Below are 20,998 nucleotides of genomic sequence, written 5' to 3'. Positions count from 1 at the left end.
TGCAGACCAATCGGTCAGCGATCTTGGAAAGGACTGCTCCGTGATCATGGCTTTAGTTATCTTTGCAATCTCCTTCTTCAGGAAAGGCATAGCTGCGGTTTTCCAATGAAAGGTTTTATGGCCCTGCAATCTTGCCATCAACTATAATAGTTTGTTGAAGCATAAGGTCGGTGGTTAACGAAAGTGGCAGAGGTAAAAGCCTTTCCTTTTTTTTGGCTTTCTGACCATTCACAACAACAGCAATTTCGGATTCTAGTTGCTGAGTTGACTCAAGCAACTCCAAATATGTGATCTCTTCTACTAGATTTCCCACACTGCATGCGTGTACACAGGGTTTCTTGTTTGGATCTACAGAAGAAGGCCTCGTTTTGCTTGCCTTCAGAACTTTATAGAAAAAGTTTTTTAATGAAGAGTTTTTCCACAAACTCTGAGATATTGTTCTGTGGTAAGGGTCTTTTAAAACATGCAAAGGCAGAACTTCAGTCCCTAATTGTGCCATGCTGTTCGCTTGCTCTGATGCAAAACCTTCCTCAGGTGTATCGTCACCAGGAGCCGCTTTGCGCATTTCATCACTATTAATGACTGTCCCACATACTGAGATAGCCATTACCGTGTTAAATGAGGCAGAGCCAGGCACCTCCTTGTTCGTTCCACTACACTACCACCACCTTCACTGAATTTAAGATTTAACAAATGCTGATCCGGTATTTTATTTTTGGTATGACCCGCTGTCATTTTTATACTCCTTTCCATCCCCAGTGCCGTCAATGTGTTTCCAAAACCTATGTTAGGCACAGTATGTTGTGTCAAATTGCAATTATTGCAATTATTATCGTGGCTAGATGTCGGTGTCAATGTGGAATCGGTTGGCCCGAGCTTCAATAAATGACATGGTTTACATACCAGGGTTTCTCAGTCTGATTCCACGCTTTGATCTCTGAGCGGTTCACCCCTTGACCCCTCCTTGGCCCCACCTTGACCATTTTCTGCATTTGCAACGGTAATTAACCCAGCTAAAAAATACACGCCTCCGGTGTGCTAAGGTTTTTCAAAGTTCAACGCACTGCATTTTCAAAATGGCTAAACATAGAGTCACCAGTACAAGTACCCTGCAAGACTTACTCGTCGATGGTGAAAACTGGATCCGCCCAAAGAACTCTCTGCCCTCTTTAGCCGAGGCCTCCATGCTGTTCTTACTGCCTTGATTAACACAAGTTCCTTGATATCTTAGGGTTGCTCGTTTTGTTGACATATTTTCGCTTCGTAAGTGAGGCTTATTACATGTGTGGGGGATCCGTCCCACTTCCAGAGCATCCATCATCGGTTTCACTGAGCCCCTGCCTGGTCAAGACGTCGTAGCCTGGTGTCAGTAACTTTTAGCAAAAGAAAAAGTCAAACATGCTCACCGACACCAACACCAATGACTCTTGTTAGATAGATCTTATCATGTCACACAAAGCAATACTCGCGGCAGGACAGTTTTAGCTCTGGCAGTCTACGGTCTCATAGAAGGCAGAATCCTACCTTTACACAGATATTCATCATTCACAGCACTGCAACACAGCAGACCACAACCGACCCCACTCGTCTGCACACTCCGTGCGTGCTCCGCACTGTACGGGTGAATTTGAAGCAGATGATCAGTTGAAATGGAATAAAGACTTTCCACATAATGATCTGTTCCAGCACAAGCAGCAGGTAACAGGTCACCAGAGCAGACCACTGTCGTCTGCACATTCCTGCATCTTCATGTTATTTGATATTCATTGGGTGTCACATCTTCTGAATATGCAAAATGTGTTCCATTACATTTTGAGAGACAAATGGAACGATGGTAGAATACAGAACAATCAGACATAAGCATGCCAGAAATATCACTGACAGCTGCCTTCAAGCTACTGATGGTTTACTTGTCAGTGGGAAATCCTATGCTTTCAAGGACAAAACACAACATGTCATATACTTTCATATATGTTTGAACTAGTACATGTTTGTACTTAGAGGTATATCTGATCAGCAGAGCAATGCACAGACATTCACAGCTGAAGGGCATTGGAGAGGCAGCATTAGGACGTAATAGCCATTTACTGCATTCGAGGAGAAGGATCATTATTTGTACATTTGTTTTGATAATTACAACTAGACAGGAGATGGTCTTTGATTCCCACCAAAAAAGTCATTTAGTTAATATATGCGTAGCTTTTACAAAATTGGAAATGTTCTTTATTGTGTCCCATTAGTGTATTAGGTTCAGTAATAAGGAGTAGAAAGGTTCAGTAATAAGGAGTAGCATAGTTCTGTGTGTTAAAGATCCCATGCCCTGGATATGCAAGTTCTACTCAATGTCGACAACCAGCCATTCCAATCAATAAACATGATGGGTAGAAACAATGCTTGCTGCCTTTAGATTAACATTGATTGCAGCCAAGTCATTTATGTCAATAATTAAATATCAGCCTTGATTAACTAATTTCTTTCAGAACCTTGTTTAAGTATTCACAGTGTCGGAGGCTTTTTGGTGATTAAGGTCAGCAGGTGGTGCCTAACGTCTTTGGTGCCACACCTGCTATTCACAAAGTCCATTTGATTTGTATCTGTTATTTCTTTGATTAGATTTTAGAGTCCGAGTCTGAGGGAGGTTATTACAACGTTGCCAGAAAATGGTAAAAGTGCTGTAAAAGTGCTGGTAATACCGTGTACGGGCACTTTTACCAGTCCAGCAAAGTATGATTTTGCAGGAACACAGATGCCGAAAATCACCAACGCAGATACCACCTTGCCAGGAATTACCAGTGCAGGAAATACCGGCAAAGTAAACACTGACAACCCTGGAAAACTGCACCAGTAATACTGGCACAATGGAATCGTGAGAATGGATTTGCCGGTAATACCAAGGAGAAGATAACATAGCCTCAGAGTAGCCAGTAAATGGACACAGGTGAGGGAAATTAAGTCACAGGTGAACCCAATCGACCCAAGTGCACCCATTGCACACAGGGTTAGTACTTAAGGTCCACACCTTCCGGAAGAACTTTCCAACACAACCATGTTCCCACTCATTGCTGCTACCATGGACCTGGAGGTGCTCCAGGCTGATGTCACTGGAGTGTCCATGTGTGGGGCTCTGTATTTTGGCTATGTGTTTGTGCATGGCTACATCTGCCCACAACCCCTGACATGTGTGTGGTTGGCCCATTTGCTGTGACTGACATGTGTTGGACCTGTTCTCTTTTCTCTGACTGGGGATGCATGTATTTGGAATCAACATTTGCATTTGCATGTTGTTTGTTGTACTTACCACCATCACCATGTTCAAGATGGAGCTGCACGCCTCTTCCCAGGGCATGAGGGTCAGGTGTGCCACCGTCCCTCCTCATGTAGTAGCAGAGTCCCTCCTATGTGTGGCCAGGAGGTTTCAGACCCTCTGCTGCAAATCGTCCCACAGCTGTGGCAGTCATGTAGGGTGCATGGGACAGTCCCATCGGCTGTGACCTTGTCGGCCACCTCCTGACAGATAGCCATCTTCCTTATCTGGCCTACCTGTGGTTTCCAGCCCCAAAGAGGGCCTCAGCATGCATGACCACAGTGTCCGCAATGGCAACCAGCTTCAGCTCTGTGATCTTCGGCCTGCGAAGCCAGACCTCCGGGACTCATGATTTGCCCCTCCCAGGAAACTGTCTGCACTTTCAGATGAGGTGGATGACAGCAGGAAGTGGGGGATTTAATGTGGATTGAGTTTTTAAAATGGCCGCCAGTGTGCTTCCCCATCCTGTAATCATGCTATTTCTGGTGCTGGTAATTCCGGCGCCAGTGATTAAGGCACTTTTGGTGATGGTATAAGTATTTTAACCACATTTCTTTCAGGAACACTGGCGCATTGCTGTCGATGCTGGTAATTCCAGCGCACCAGTATTACCGTTTCCGGCACAGGGGTGTACATGCACCCGCAGACGTGCCGGTAATTCCAGCAGTTGGCCTGCAGGTAACAGTAATACTGGAATGCCAGAATTACCAGCGATTTTGTGGTAAACCTGTAATGAGTGCCCTACTGCCCAGATGTTCATGTACATTATCAATCGAAATAGAATGTACAAATGTTTCTCTAACGTGTGCATCCCATTTTTGTTTTCTTTGGGATTGTTAATGAGCTGTACAATTTGAAGTGATTGTGGATATGGTGGTTCATAAACATTCAGCAAACAGGATTTCCATTATTGGAAAAACGTCATCATTTTTGCATTTGTATTGATCTTATTGCACTTGTGACTGACATTTCTTGGATCTTGCTTCTTAAAAGGTTATGGTGCTTATTTCTCATCTTTGACATGTTAGGGCTAGTAAAAAATAATGAATTTGTTTTAGGTTTCTGAAACCATAGCGTCTACAGGAAAGGTGGTTGCACCACCAGACTTTGTGTATGTAGTTTCTGAGAAGGGGTACAACATTGAGCGATATGCATGCTAATAGATACACAAGACGATGGAGGAAGATTGACAAAAGCCATATAGAGGAGAATGTAGAATATTCTTATGATATGATATGGCATTTATAACGCACCTATACACAAGTCTTTCAAGGCGCGACGAGGCAAGGGAGGGGGAACAAAAGGAATACAGACAACAATCATACTAGACCAGGTGTCATTCAGATTGCGCAAGTGCAAGGGAAGGGGGAAGGAGAAAGTGCACAGGGGGGTACAGTGGAGTACATGGGATAATAGAATAAATAACAGTAGGTAAGGTACGTCCAGCAGGTGGCAAGTGCAACGGAGGGAAAGAAAGAGACTGAATAAAGATGGAAAAGACAATATAACTCACCTGGAAGACAGCAAGCAGAGTCGAGTCATAGCCGGTCTGGACCCGACATAAGGGTACACGGACCAGTGAAGCAAGTAGGTCCACAGAACGCCCGCACCAACCACGCGCCCTTGCACAGAGACGCAGGACAGAGAGATCAATGCACAAAAACCTAAGGTGAGCAATAACCCCAAGGGAGGGGATTTGGACAAGAGGGAGGTGGGAGTCCACCCATCACAGAACCAGTATCTTAACTCTCCATTCTACTGTTATAGGCGCTACCCAACATCTGGCACATAGACAAGCAGAGAGGGGTCCGGGATATCGCTTAGAGCTCCATCCAGCATGGTGTGGCGCCCCCGTGGATAGCGTAACAAAGAATGATGGTGTTCTGCAGAGACGGAGGGAGAGCAGGGTGATGGATATCTGCGAAGGGGAGAAAACCACATCTCACCCTTGGGCAACCCCTTTCCACTCCCCAAGGATCCCCGACTCAGGTTATCCTGCCGCAGTTGTCCAGCCCTAGGGACTGGATCCAAAGGCGATGGCCATGCCCTGGCCACCTGAGCCGAGGATACCAGGGAAGAGACTGTGATGATGTCCTCAGGTTTGTCACAATAGTGATGCTAGAGACAGATAAACAACCACTTTCATGTACTCAGAGAGCTAGGTGATGGGAAGATAGCATTTTACCGTGATGACAGTCTCCCAACATTACTGAGCAAGTTGATAGCCTATACAATGCGGGAGAACCTCATGGAGTCATAAAATGAAAACCTAGATGGGAAACAGTAAAGTAATATAAGGGAGAACATTAGTAAAGTAGGGGAGAGGAAGGGTGCTCAAGGGGTAAAGGTGTGTTGTAGGAAACAGAGGGTTTTTAGTTCCTGGCCATATTGCTGATTCTGACCAATCCTACTGAAAAGACGTTCCAGATTATGGGAATTTTACAAAGGAAGGCTTGTTATTCCTTTCTGCAGTGACTGTTTTGAGGCACAAAGTCACTTGGCTATGGGTGCCACATAGGCCCAGGATAGCTGATGCTCCTATTCTAGGGAGGATAGCATGTTAGATGTTGAAAGTGGTGCAGGTTATTTCGAAGGTGCATATATGAAGTGGGACTATGTGCAGTCCTCCCAGGGCTAGAGGAATGGGCAATATTTGTTGACAACTTGGGCCTTAGTGATGGTTTGCTTTCAGCGGGGTCTATATGATGGCTAGAAAGGCTGTCAATAGGATGTTGCCAACATCAATGCGAGAAAGTGTGAATGCTTGGACAGAGCTTGAACAGAAGTTCCTGTGGGCAGAAAACACTTCATATTCCAGAGGATTGTTAGTGAATACCAGGCAGTTTAAGATGTGTGTTGATGGTGAAGCTGAGCAATTTAGACAAGGTGAGAATTCATCTAGATGCATGTACACCACCCACTTCTGGATTTATTTTTGCTTTTAAAATGATAGGAGAGAAGATGAGCCATTAGGGTAAACAATAAGTGGTGGTGTGCTGGCAAGATCAGGTTGTAATATGTAGATTAGGTGCTTCCTGTCATAGAGGTATGACATCAATAGCCCATGTGTGTGGTGAACATAAGGGCTTCATCACTGGCAATAGCAAATATAGCAGAAGGGACAAGAACAAGCAGTACACAAGAATCCACATCTTCTTTTTGGAGTGTGTCTTCAATGAGCTGAATGATGGATGTTCTGTGCTTTTGTTTGGGTGGAAACTGGACTGGTAGCATTGAGAGTGGTTGTTCGTGCTAATTTATTTATGTAGCAGGATATACATTTCTTTTTCAGTCATAGTTTGGATGGGTAGGTAAGTAGTGGCAAGTAGTCTGAGACAATTCATTTGGGTGTAGAGTGGGCATCATCTATTAAGGCAGCATCTGTGCTCAAATCAGTATGTCAGTATGTCTTGTCAGATAATCCACGAGACAGTAGCATAACTAGAGTTTTAATAACAAAACAGGTTGTTGAAAGAAAAATAAGTATATTGAAAGGTCTCTGCCCCAAGGTCTTCCCCGGAGGGCTCAGTCTCGATCTTAAAATGTGTTCCCAATCCCTGCTTCTCTTAACATTTGGTCCCTTAGATTTAAAGAAGTGCACGCTCCCTTTGTTACGAAAGGTATGTCCCAGGAAACCTCCCCTGGTATTGGTAATGTAATGACATATATTTGTCTAAGTATTATTTTTATGGAAGAACATCACCCACTTAATACTCCCCTGCCCACCTTACCCTCTCCAATGCAACAATCCCGCCCCACAATCTGGGAAAAGAAACAGGCTGTTTTAAACTGAATATTTCATTTTATTTAAAATAATAAATCAAGGAATTAAGAATGTTCCAATACTTTGCTGGGGAAGTCACCCACAATGCATAAAATAAATACACGAAGTTTGTCTAAGGAAAGGAAAACACAACCTGCCTGCTGTGGTCTCTCTACTGTTTTCATTTCAATTCACACAGGCATGCACTGAACTACAAACAGGAATACGTTTCTAGATAATAAGATCATATACTCTGTATTAACAACACATACATTGGCATTGAATGTTTGATTTAAAATGGTAAAATAGTTCTTAGAATAAAGTTAGAAACAAAAACAAAAATCACTCAGATTTCTCTGAGAACACTGACAGATTTCTCGGTTTGTAATCTATTAGAGAGGCATCAGCTTCACCTCACTGATGATCCCCAACAAGGGTGAAACACGTGTATGGGGTTGCTGGTGGTACTCTCGTTCAGGTTGGAATTGCCATTGCATTTCGGTGCTGGACTGCAGCTAGCATGGGGATATATACAATTGGACATCTTTTGGTGTTGAATTATTTAAAAGGCTTGGTCTCAGGAATTCTGTTACTTTTTTGGAAAGTGTGGATAACAGAGTCTTACTCTTTCACTATAGTCAAGGAATTAGTTTCAGACTCTCTACACCCCAGTTTCTTATGTACATTATGAAATAAATGCCCATTACTTAATTTGGTATGGAAAAATGGTATGGCAAAATGGCTTACACATTTTAATTCAGAAAGCTTAAGGCCTCCAAAATACCTAATTGCTGGAGAAAATATGGTTTATGATGTAGTTACCCAGGGTTTTATTTTTCGTTATTAATCGCAAAACACATATACATTGTGGTTTAATCCCTATTTTCGTGACATACCTTGTAAAAGGGGTTCCCTGAATATTTGTAATTATTGCCACATTTTTCCAAATACTGTACAATGATTAAACACAATTTTGATCTGCACATGACAGCTAGGTGCATCAACCAGATTCGGGCAGCACTGCTAGATACGCTCTTCCTTTCAGTTTGTTTTGTATCCTAGCCATGCATGAGATTCAGCATTATCTCAAGCTGTGTAGTACCTGTTAGGGAGCATTCTCTTCTAAGGCTAATTTCCCTCACCTATAGAGTCCCCCAGCAGCTTTGCTGGATTTCAGGGGTTTGTTGTTTTACTCCTTCTAAGAGTGAGACTCTTTTTCCCACTCTTAGCTGTATTTTGATGTATATTTCAGCCTATTTTTGTGCTTATGGGCTATGGGGTTTTTCTCACCCTCATAGGTATCATCTTTTTACATGTGTGTTACACAGCACCCTCAGCGCAGTAACACAGGGGTGTCGTAGCGATCCCCAAACATAGACTCCATACCGTGGGAATGAATACTGTCTCCCAGGGCATGTAAAGTTACCATTGACTTTACTAGTCAATAGTTATGAACAAAACCAGTACAACCCATCTTACTATGGAAGTACTGGGACGGGTTAATAGTTTTTTCCTGGTGTTCATTTTCGAGGGGGTTCCGTACAGTCCCTCTCTCCAAAGTTTCTGGCTGGTGGCAGTGTTTACTACTGTAAATATTCAACCACGATTATTTTCCTATGGGATTTTCCCATTGTTCGAGGCTACCACTTTTACTGACGGCCTCTAACATATCGCCGGTTTATTTTAATATTAACTTTACTCCAGTAGGTTTTTATTGCCAGATCTTTGATATTAATTCTTTCTCGTGTCTTTCTCTGAAATCCTAACCCAGGTCGGGGATCCTTTGTTCGTCATTTTGGCGGGCTTCTGCACAGAAGCCCTCCTTTCGGCGCCACTGAGTGTGGGGTAGACAGGATGTGTGGGAGAGGGAAAGGGCACCCTGGACAGGGTTAACTAGGCAAACCAAGTTGCACTCTGCCCTGATAGGCTGGGGGGATATCCCGCCAGGATAGCCACCCCACTGTGTGAGTGATAGCTAGGCTGTATGAATGGGGTCTTTCTGCATAAAAGCAGGGTCCTGAGGACTGGAGGACAAGAAGTTGCCACTGGAACTAAGAAGCTGAAGAGGAGAGAAACCAAAGACATCTGCAACGACTGAACCACCGGTGAAGCCCTGCTGCAGATCCTCACCACTTTTCTCCAACGACTCGAGAAGATCTTCACCTGCAAGAGTCTTCTTCCCTTGAGCTGGTGGGGTCAACCAGTTCACCAATCGCCTTCCAGGACCTGCCTTGGTCAAATCGCCAGTGCCAAGCACTAGGAGACCGGATAGCCAGGCACAGTTCCACCACGACCACGATTAAAGGAGCGTAGCTTTTATTCCATTTTGGCAGCACCGTGGCTGGTTTCATCCCTGGGCAGTGCAGTAACTCGGACCTTCCTTCACGACGAGAGTCTCTCTTCCTCTGCTGGATCTCCCGAACTGCAGGAACTGCCAGGAACTACTGCCACCGCAGGAGCCTCTTCCACTTTCAAGGTACATTGTTCCGCCAGGCCTCCCGTTTCGTTGGGTACTGCTAAAGGTGTTTTAAATCCTTTATTTATATTCTGGGCTGGCCGTCTTTTCGTCTAATATTATCCTTCTACGTCCTGTAACCGCCTTTTCAATTGTTTAACAAAAACTTGACTGCAGCTACTAGAACATTTTTAACCTAGGCACTTTGCCTTGTACCATTGACTCTGGCACAGGCCTATTGACTGTGGCTAAATCTGTCACAACTGCCTACTCTAGATTGTTTCTCATCAAGAAATGTGTTGGTGCACCTAAACTCTTATAACCACCTTTCTTTCCCATTTATATATTGCTGAAGTGCCATTTTGCGCGGTTTTCACCAAAGTACTGTTGATGCTAAAGTCCTGCCTTGCTTAACTTGTTCACAATCCAATTGGGAAGTGTTGCTGGTGTGTTTAGGAGTCTAAACCTGTATAACGTGTTCTTTCCCTCCCTCTGAAGAAATTGTTAGAGTGCCATTTCTGCTTGGTTTAACCCTGTGCCGTTTTGCTTAATTTTCACTCTTGCTCAAACTTGTCTCCAATTTAAATAGGGAGTTGTGTATACTTTTCATGACTGTTTTAACTTGCTTTAAGGATAGTGATTTGTGTGTGAACTTAAGAGTGTGTAAAATAAATATATATATTCTTTTTGATACAAAGCTTTGGTCAGTGTTTCCTTGTTCCATAGTATTGTAGCCCTATTGTGTAAACCCTGAACACTGCTCATCTCCCTCTTGAGGTAAGTCTGACTGCTTAGCCACAGCTAACGACTAAATCTTTGTGGTATAGACTGATACCAAAGGGGATTTATTGCATATACTTGTAGTCTTAATCTTCTGTAGTGCTCCCTAAGGGAACTGCACAGGATTCTGCCTAACAGTCCCTATGCATAATAGCATGTAAATAGTAAAATGCATTGAAATGTATTCATGCAGTGAGCATATAGAAGTATGAAAAGATTGTACCTTCTATTTTGCAAGTATGAACTTTGAGGCAGGCTAAGCAGTCCTTTTGGAACACCCTGGTACACTATAGGTAATGTAGCTTCTGAGCTGTAATCCAATGGTCTGGGATGTATTCCAATATTTATTTCTGTTTTGGTAGATAGTAACCAATGTTCTAATGAAGCAATACGCCCCAAGCAGGGGGGGGGCATTACCACTTCAGGTAATGCCCCGGGGCCCATAGTTACAGGCCTGAGCGAAGAATGGGGTACTAAAAAAATGAGATTCTGTAAAAAGAAAATGCCTCTGGGGAAAGGAAAAATAAAGTCTGTTTTCTCCTCTGCAAAAGATAGTGAGCTAAAGACTCTGGCTAGGTCTCCCGTAACCGGGACTAAAGTCTGGCAGAGGGCCTCCCACGACCCTCATGTTTTTTGCGTATGCAAGTAACTTTGGGTCTCACCCTAAATTACTAGGGGAATCCAGACGTGGACCCCTTGCTCACTATTCTTAGAGAGGCACAGCTCTACCCTACTGATGAGGTGCAACCAGACTAAAACACGTGTCTGGGGTTGCTGTTGGTACACTTGTTCAGAGGAGAATTGCTTAGCATTTCAGTGCTGGACTGCCCTACGGCAGGACAAAGACTGATATGTGTTAGATATTTCTCTGTGAAAGATAGTGAGCTAAAGACTCTGGGAAAGTCTCCTGTAACCAGGAGTAAAGTCCAGCAGAGGGACTCCCAGAACCCCCTTGTTATTTGCATATTTAATTAACTTTGGGTCTCACCCTAGGTTACTAGGGGAATCCAGACGTGGACCCCTTGCTCACTATTCTTAGAGAGGCACAACTCCACCCAACTGATGAGGTCCAACCAGACTGAAACACGTGTCTGGGGTTGCTGTTCGTACTCTTGTTCAGAGGAGAATTGCTTAGCATTTCGGTGCTGGACTGCCCTAGGGCAGGACAAAGACTGATATGTGTTAGATATTTCTCCTCTGTGAAAGATAGTGAGCAACTAGACAGGGGATGGTCTTTGATTCCCAACAAAAAATTCCCATAATTCATTTTATGATGTAAGTCATTTATAATGGCCATCACCTTCCACAGCAGAGCTTAATCACAGGGGTTGACACATATAATATCAATTTCGATGTGGTGGTCATGATCATAAGTAACGTTATGCACTATGCCTAAACTCAGACATAGCTTCATTTTAGAGTTTACCCTGCAACCATGATGGGTTACTTATGATCATCATAGTTTTGGTACGGGAGGGGATGTCTTAAATGCATCTCTACGGATGTCGAGTGGGCACTGTGGCTGTCGCTGCAGCTATCAAATAGGCACAGGTGACCTTTGAACCTGCTCTCTGCCACTGGTATGGCAGGAGTGTTATATCAGGCTGCTATTAGGGCAGGGCACAAGTTCACTATGCTTTTGGCATGGAGCTACAAAAGGGAAATCTGATCCCCAGATTACCCTTTCAGAGATGGAATTACCTGCATCATTTTATTCATTATTAAAAATAAAAAAGCCACGGCTTTGCACTCTGGCCAGATGGCAATTCCTCACATGCGTAGCTTAATAACACACATTGATAACAAAGAAGATGAAATCAGCTATGATACCAGAATAATCAAAGCTACAGATGGTGGTAGGCATAGCATAACAAAAGCCTTGACATTCATAGAACACTTTTCAGATAAATTCACAGCTAATTAAGGTGAATAAGTAGAGTAAACAAAGCCCTTGAAATTCAGAGAACAGACTTTAGTTGGAGTGATATTAAGGTGCTGAGTTCATGAAATTCAGTAGGTGTTAAGAATAAGGCCACCTTAACAATGAGCCCCTCATTGTGGGCTCCTAAGCACACTGATGAGATTACAAATGCTATCGTCGATGGCATGACATATGAAATCACTTATGACATAAGCAATGCTAAAACTGGTACTGCCAATCTCATGGGAAAGCAAGAGAAATGCACCATTTGACAAGTGTGTTGCAGCTTCTACATTAGAGTATGTGTTCAAGTGCATGGCTTGTTTAATGTTTACATTTAAAAGTACTGTCACTTTACAACCATGGCACCTGAGTCACTTAGTATTGAATGGTTATTTACCTGGAACTGATACACTACAACCTTTATCACTTTTTACTTAAATCTGTCAACTATGCAAAGTAGACGTTTTGGACTAGTATAATTATGACCTTGCACCAGTCCACCAAAGATTACTAACTTACATGAGAAAGAAGAACTTCCCAAATCACTGTATTGTATAAATCACAACAATCTTACTGTAAGTAGAAGAAAGCCAAAGGTAGGTCTTTACCATGCCAAATGATAGTGGCCTGTAAATGTCAACCATGTTAAAAACTGTTTCATGTTGCAAGAACATGGGGTTATGAGCACACAAATAGGTAATTTATTGTACTGACATAAGTTGTAATCTTTCTAGTGCATGGATCTCAACCTGTATTTTGGCATATGTTACGACCCTGGCGGAATGGGTTAACGGGTGCCGCTAATGGTGGCGGACCCATTAAACCCATTCCGCCTCATTACGAGGCGGTTCTACCAGACGTCCTTACCGGGTCCCGCGAGGGGACAAGGGAGCTAACAACGGGCCGGTCGTAATCGGCCCGTTGTTAGCTCCCTGCACCCATTCCCATTGAGCCCTATGGGGGCTCAAATGGGAATGGGGAAGGTCCGGGCCCGGATTCCCAGTAGGGGGAATTACCGGGCCCTCCAATCTCGGAATGGCCCGGTAATTCCCCATTCAGGGAACCCGAACCCGGTTTTGGTGGCAGCCATGCCCTTATTAAGGGCATTGCTACCGCCAAAGCCGTAATGAGGCCCCATGTTTCCCATGGACCTTTCCTGTTGCCTAGGGCAAGAGGAAGTTGTAATGTCATACATCCTATATCCAAAGGTTGCATAACCCTGCTGTACTGTATCTGACATTGTAGATTCTTATGTCCATCAGCTGTGGTAGTAAAGTTTTAGCAACATCCAGAAATGTTAGAGGGAGTTCTAGTTCAGATGTACATCACTCAAAGTCTCAAAATACAGTTAGAAATATTTCATCCTCACTGGTAAGTTACCAGTTGTATTATTGAGGAGGCCATAAGTGATGTTTTTAGAGATTTAGTATATGATATCCTGACTGATGCCATCTGAGGTTTCATAAGTGTGTTCTATCTTCCAGTGATGTAATTGCCGATGTCATAAGCAATGCCACAGTGCTGCACATTGATAAAAGAAGGGTTACAAAAGGGTGTACATCCAAGATATACCGGGCCACATTAATAGTATGGCGGTGTGGTAAAATAATGGCGGAACAGAGGAGAAATTCCATGACCTCCACATAACTGCACTGCTGTAATACAATTTCAGTGGTGAACTGGAGGATTTACTTTCATCAAAAAGCTGAGGGTAAATCCGCTACTTTTACATTGCTGCCGGTGGTAATTCCACAAAAAAAAACCATGGAGTCATAGGGACTCCAATAAATGGTGACAAACACCACCTACCACCACTTGTAATCTGTCCATAAATCTGCCGGACCAAGTGGCAGAAACAGTAAATCCTTTTGGTGGGATTTTCGCAGACCAAATGAAATTGAATGATGGTAGATCAAGCTCCGGAAAATGTGTGGGGATAATCTTCACACATTTTCCTATGCTCACTGCATGACATTCGCATAGACATGTGTACTCTGGGTGGACACAGCTGACAGGCGCAGTCCCCCGGTCATATTTTAATAGGTTTTTTTTATAACACGCTTCATACCAGCGTTTGGACCTGTGATTGAAACCTCTGTTGCTCTGCGTGGTCTTGCTTCCAAGACCAGCACATTGCCCGCGTGCTATCATCCGTACACGTATATTTTGTTGGGATGTGACAGGTGGAGTACACAATGCATCGCCAGAAGGGGAGGGCCAAACATTGCCACGGCCATGGCCAGCCTAATTAACCTTGCCCTTGCCATGGCCAGCCTAATTAACTAACAAAGGCACCATGGATCCACCCCATCCTTTTTTGAGCCCTGTAGCTGGTGGCAGCATTTGCATAAAAATCAGAGTTTAATCATTCAAACAGGCCCACATGGTGCCTGGCTGCAGAGGCTAACAAAGAAGACAGGAAACCCCAACACCCTTTCATATGCAATGTGTCAATCTGAAGCCAGCTCCCGCCCTCAGTATCGATTGACAGTGACATGTCATGTCTCTGAAGGATGTATGTGATTATTTCGTACACGAAAATGTTGAATTCGAAAATGACGAATTTGAAATGGCCGTTATGAAATAATCACATGCATCACCCCCACCGGCTATCCCCCACCTTCTACTCCCCTACCATCCATTATTACCTCTGCAGATCACTTACCTGCTGCTCCTCTGCACAGCTCTTTTCCTGCACGGCTCTTTCCTTTTTAGGGAAGCTGGGGACACCCCGCCACCCTGATTTCCATTATTGTCGAGTAAAGAGTGCAGGGGACACCCCCACAACACCCGCTACCCTTACTCAACATTTTATTTTTAATTCTTTTTTTCATTGCCGTATTTAGCATTTTCTCCTGCCCGATTTTTTGTTGTTTTGATTATTTCAATGAATTCCATCTAGCACTGCATGTTTACTCTAATCATCTCAGCAAAGGAGACCCCATTCAGAAGGTACAAGCATGTGGTTTGTCGGAGCCAGAAAGTCTGGGCTTGCCACAGCTTCAAGGGAGACCTGCCGCTTTAATCAGGAACCAGAGAGAGCTCCATTAACCAGAGGGACCCTTTGATCCACAACAGACAGGAAGATGGGTGGGACTTAGTATTACATGTTTTCACCTCTCTACCTTTGCTGTTGCAAAGCACTCTGGTTATGACCTCATGCATACAGGAGACCATTGGTGGGGACCCAGGATTGGTTCATTCAGGTAGGCTTCACCTACACCAATCCCTGTGGTCCATTTGGTTTTACAAGAGGGTTGAACCCCTCTTTTAGCAGATCATCTGAAGGCTTCAATAGAAGCAGAAAGAAGAACTCATCATTGGACCCTAAACATCTCCCAGGGAACAACGGGAGATACCAAATTCAGAAGACCCTCCAGCAGCTGCCGAACTGGTACCCAGTCAGCATAGAGCATGTCCTGCTAGGCTATGCAGCAAGCTTCCTAGATGGGAAGTGCCAGAGTGTTTCTGAACCAAACCAAGAACATGGCAGCTGCCTGCAACACTCTCCTCCGCTTTGGGCCGTCTGTCTTAAGGGACAACACAAGCCCAGTGAAGAAGCTAGGGGGAGTGCATAGACAGGCATCTACATACACCTGCCTTAAAGGACATTTTCTTCGAGCCAGTGGAGACATGCGAGCTGCAACCGACTGCACTGATGACTGTTGTTGCACGGCAGTCGCTAAAGCTGTCTGAGACACCTCGACCAGTGCTTCAGAGCCACTGACCAGCACTGAGAGACCGATTCTTGTCCCAGGGCCACCATGTAGGTAAGCCTGCAGCTGTCCATCCAGCTTCGCTCGCCGAACTGCCTGCCGCCTGATACCTGAAGCTGTCTCTCATCTTGAACTCTGTTGCAGAAGCTGCAAATCACCCTGAAACAGACTCGGCCCTGTAGAGCACCAAGAACTCCTATGGCACAAGGTGCATGTGGTTCTGTCCCCCTGGTCCTTCTCCAAAGGCCCCTAGTGACATTTTACGACCCCTTGCTGCTGTAACTAAGTATCCTTTAACTATTGCGATTAATTACTATGCCGACTACGCTCCTGTCAGTATCCAGAGTGCAAACCTTTTCCGTCTTTGAAACTGTCTGTCCTCTGCATTCCTTTACAGGGTGGGTTTTATTTTGTAGTGTGCTAGAACTGTCTGTTGTGATGATAATAAAGTAGATATGTTTATACAACCTTGACTGGACAGTCCCATTTATCATTGGGTAATAATTGCATTTTTGCTAACCAACGATCCACGCCCTTTTGGAGATAAGCCTGCCGTTCCGTCCACTTTATCAAAACTGGACAAGGAGGTTTATAATTTGCTTGTGTTTTCCAATATGTTCAGATCTTTTCTGGTGTTCTAGAGGTTAGGGGCTGATTGATGGTTTTGAAACCGATATTCATCCTTGGATCACTGGTGCCCCAGAAGTTAATTTGTCACAAATGCCACCAAACTTGAAATGTGGCCCATTGCGCTTAGGTGTGGGCGTTCCGACCACTCGCTTAGGCCAGGAGATGTGTCTGCCAAGGCAATTGTTAAGTCCCCTAGGTATTCCTTAAAGAGCAAAACCGTTGCTCACCATTCCTTTAGCAATGTTGATGTATATCCACCTTCATGACATCTAAATGTTCTTCTCCACCTCTCATTTTCAAATAGCTGACCTATGTTTTTGTCTGTCAGATATCTAGGGGTGCAAACCAAAGAGAACTCCTATCATAAAAATAGTGGTTCAGGAAGCTAATACATGCTAAAACTCAATCAATTAAAACAATCAATGAAAATGCAATGAATAATTCATTGTTTCTTTATGTTGGTATTCAGTGGAAAACAATTAGCTATGTTTCCATACTTTTTTTCTTGTTAAATACATGCATATGTATTGCCTTTTACTGCATAAATTAGTATTTTTCTATAAGTTGAATGTTCATGTACGTATTGCATTTCGACAGCTTGCATTTTACATGATACAAAATACACTATTATGATATTAATTATGCTTACCTTGGCAGCCCAGTTTATTAACCAGGAAGGAATCATTCCACCTGGGTTATCAAAGTAGTACATGTACACTAAAAAAAAGAACAAAATATAAAATAGGGTTTATCGTATGCAGTTATTCCATCCTGTACTGTGGTGCAAAGAACACTTGGAGAAAAAATGTATATAAGCATGTTTAATCAGCTGCTTTTAAACCATTTACTTCCAGCATGGAGCTCACCCTGTATAAATAAACATGGCCTTTGCAGAACATGAGCCAAAAGGTTTAGCCTGTTTGCATCATCAAACGGTGATCCATGATGACAGTCCTATGAACAGACTATCATTGACGAAATAATGAATTAATTTTGTATAGTATAGTAACTTTTTAGAGTGAGCTACCACAAGCTTGTAGTAAATGGTCACCAAGATGTGTGTATGTTTCCACAACTTTCACCACATGCATGTTGTGATTCCAGAGTGATTTCTGTTTTTTCCAGGATGACATCATTGTAGAGATTAGCAATAATAGGTAAACTCACAACAAGCATTGGCAAAGCCTGCCAATTGCAGTTTCGACATATATAAATATGAATGCAGTACATACTTTAACTCTTCATACCTATTAATTACTATTTCTTTTATTAAAATTAAGCATCTGAAAAATCGAAGTTGGAGGTATTTTTCGAACTTTAAAGTAATTTTTGTGCATGTAGGGCCCAACTATTCACATTACAGCAATAATGGCTATACATGGAAAATTCAATAAATAATTGCAAACAACAAAATTACTGACTCTGCCTCATTACGAGTTTGGTGTGAACGCAGGAGTAAATCTATTGAATTACTGCCAAACTCGATTATCGTTACTGCCATTTGGTCTTGTGGGTTTACCACCAGATTACAATGGGTGGCAATTGCCCATTTTTGGTGTCCTTAGCAATCCACTGGGATTTCTGGCAGATTTACCGCTGGAAGATTTACCCCAAAATCTTCTGGAAGTAAATCCCACACTTCACCCCTAAATGTATGGCCACATCCAAAAAAGGCACATTATTGGAATTACCCCTTTTTTCTGCACCGCCGAACTTATATTGAGGCCCAATTTGTCACTGCTTGTTAATCCTTACCATACTTTGCAGAAATACAGCATTTCAAGAAATCAGGAGTTTGGCAAGACAGAAACTCCCCTGCGGCTTTTCTCAGAACATCTTTACTATTGTACAGTAAGATGAAGTTCCTTGTACGCAGCAGCACATGCTCTAGGGATTTTCTCTCGGAGTTGATTGTTGCGGGCGAACCAACTAAGCAATAAGCCCTTAGCTGGGAGGGCATTACCACTTCAGGTAAATCCCCGGGCCCATAGTTAATTAACGCAGGTCCCGGGGCATTACCTGAAGCGGTAATGCCACCCACGCAAGGTGCTTATTGCTATCAGTACCTCACCCCTTTGGACAGGGGTATTAATAGAATCTTTTTGGAAGTTGTGAAACACTGAAAAAAAGATGGGCGCCATGAAACAGGGAGAAGAAACTACATAATCCCTTCTCCCTTTCCATGGCGGTATGTCACAGATCAGGAGCGGATGCGTCGGGAACACTACTATTTCCGGCGCAGGACTAGAAAAGAGAAGGTAAGTGGGGTGGGGTGGGAGTCGGTGAAATCTGTGGCAGAGGAGGGTGGGGGCACGTGGACACACTTACCTTGTTCCCCCAGCAGGGGAGATGGCAGCCTCCGGGCCTGTGGAGGCTCAGAGCGGCGGGATTACCGTATGATAATGCCCTTGCTCCGAGCCTTCCCATTGGCTGGGAGGACAAAACCACAGCAGCGTTGGGTACCAATTTGACTTGTTGGAGAGTCAGAGCAGACTGACTCTCAATTTGACTTGTTGGAGAGTCTTGAAACACTTGTGTATAGGCACGTTACAAATGCCATATCATATCATATCATAGCATGGCTATATTTTTATCTGAGCAAACAACACTAAGGGGGTAATTCATAGAATTCAGCGCACAAGTGGCGCACGCGGCTGGCGCACAGTGTGCGCGTGCGAATCCCTGCGCCAGCTGCGTGCGCCAAAACCCATTTCCGCGCACAGCGTATTCATGGATTCCAGCTACCAAAACCAGCCGCGGCGCACAGTGGCGCAGCGACCCTGCAGCAGCGCCAGTTACGCCCCCAAGAACGCCTCTCGCGCAGGGAAAAGCCATCAAAATCCCCAATCCAGCGCAAAGGGCTGCGCTAACCCTGTACCAGCACGGCAAGCGAGCTACATGTATCACTGGGGTGCGTGGGGAGTACCTAACGTCATTTCAGCTGGGTACCTGCATTTCAGGGGTGCGCGGGAAGTTTCACACGCGATTCCATCAGGGTACGTGTATTTCTGGGGTGCGTTGGAAGTTCCACACGCAATTTCAGCAGGGTACGTGTATTTCAGGGGTGCGCGGGAAGTTCCACACGTGATTTCAGCAGGGTACGTGTATCACAGGGGTGCGCTTGAAGTTCCACACGCGATTCCATCAGGGTATGTGTACATCAGGGGTGCGCGGGAATTTTCACACGTGATTTCAGCAGGGTATGTGTATATCAGGGGGGCGTGGGAAGTTCCACACGCGAATGTCCTGGCTACGTGTATTTCGGGGTGCGCGGGAAGTTTCACACGCGATATCAGCAGGGTACGTGTATTCCAGGGGTGCGCGGGAAGTTCCACACATGAATGTGCAGGCTACGTGTATTTCGGGGTGCGCGGGAAGTATCACACGCGATAGCAGCAGGGTACGTGTACTCCAGGGGTGCGCGGGAAGTTCCACACGCGAATGTCCAGGCTACGTTTATTTCGGGGTGCGCGGGAAGTTTCACATGCGATATCAGCAGGGTACGTGTATTCCAGGGGTGCGCGGGAAGTTCCACACGCGAATGTCCTGGCTACGTGTATTTCGGGGTGCGCGGGAAGTTCCATTCGCGTATCTCCTGGCTACGTGTATCTTGGGGTGCGTGGGAAGTTTCACACGCAAAGTCAGCAGGGTACATGTATATCAGGGGAGCGCGGGAAGTTACTCACGTGAATCTCCTGGCTACGTGTATCTTGGGGTGCGTGGGAAGTTTCACACGTGAAGTCAGCAGGGTACATGTATATCAGGGGTGCGCGGGAAGTTACACATGCAAATCTCCTGGCTATGTGTATTTCGGGGTGCGCGGGAAGTTTCACATGCGATATCAGCAGGGTACGTGCATATCAGGGGTGCGCGGAAAGTATCGCACGCGATTCCATCAGGGTACGTGTATGACAGGGGTGCGCGGGGAGCACCACACGTGAATTGCACGTGTGGGTCCTCCCAGGTGTTCCCTCTACACCCTCCACGGCCCCTGCAGGTGGCTCACACCACAGGGGCCTACCCTGCACATGTCCTGCAGGCACCCCATCCACCATGGCCATGCCCCCCAGCCAACCCACATGTCAACTTGCATTACTGCCCACCAACGCATGTCCCCCTGCACCCCCAGCCACCAGGGGCACCCTCCACCAGGCTCCCACCCATGTCTCCCACCACCCCCACCCCCCAGCAGTGCAGGGGCAGCCTCCACCAGGCCCCCACCCATGTCCAACTCATGTCCCCACCACCCCCACCCCCCAGCACTGTGGGGCACCTGCCAGCAGGCCCCCACCCATGTCCGACTCATGTTCCCCACCCCCCCACCCCCCAGCACTGTGGGGCACCTGCCAGCAGGCCCCCACCCATGTCCAACTCATGTTCCCCACCCCCCCACCCCCCAGCACTGTGGGGCACCTGCCAGCAGGCC

At 45.0% G+C, this 20,998-nt stretch overlaps 1 protein-coding gene across 1 annotated transcript in view; it reads right to left on the bottom strand.

Moving 5' to 3' along the window:
* The window catches only part of PCTP (phosphatidylcholine transfer protein), a 436,827-nt gene that overhangs the window by 43,914 nt on the left and 371,915 nt on the right, over positions 1-20,998 (bottom strand). Inside the window, exon 5 of the mRNA XM_069654937.1 lies at positions 17,222-17,289. Coding sequence (XP_069511038.1) covers positions 17,222-17,289 — 68 coding nt within the window. The remainder of the gene's footprint in view (positions 1-17,221; positions 17,290-20,998) is intronic.

The sequence above is a fragment of the Ambystoma mexicanum genome, chromosome 3q (assembly GCF_040938575.1).
Source record: "Ambystoma mexicanum isolate Mex_15411 chromosome 3q, UKY_AmexF1_1, whole genome shotgun sequence".
In the NCBI taxonomy this organism is placed as follows: Eukaryota; Metazoa; Chordata; class Amphibia; order Caudata; family Ambystomatidae; genus Ambystoma; species Ambystoma mexicanum.
Note: the sequence above shows the minus strand (reverse complement) of the source record. Positions and strands in the feature narration are given on the sequence as shown.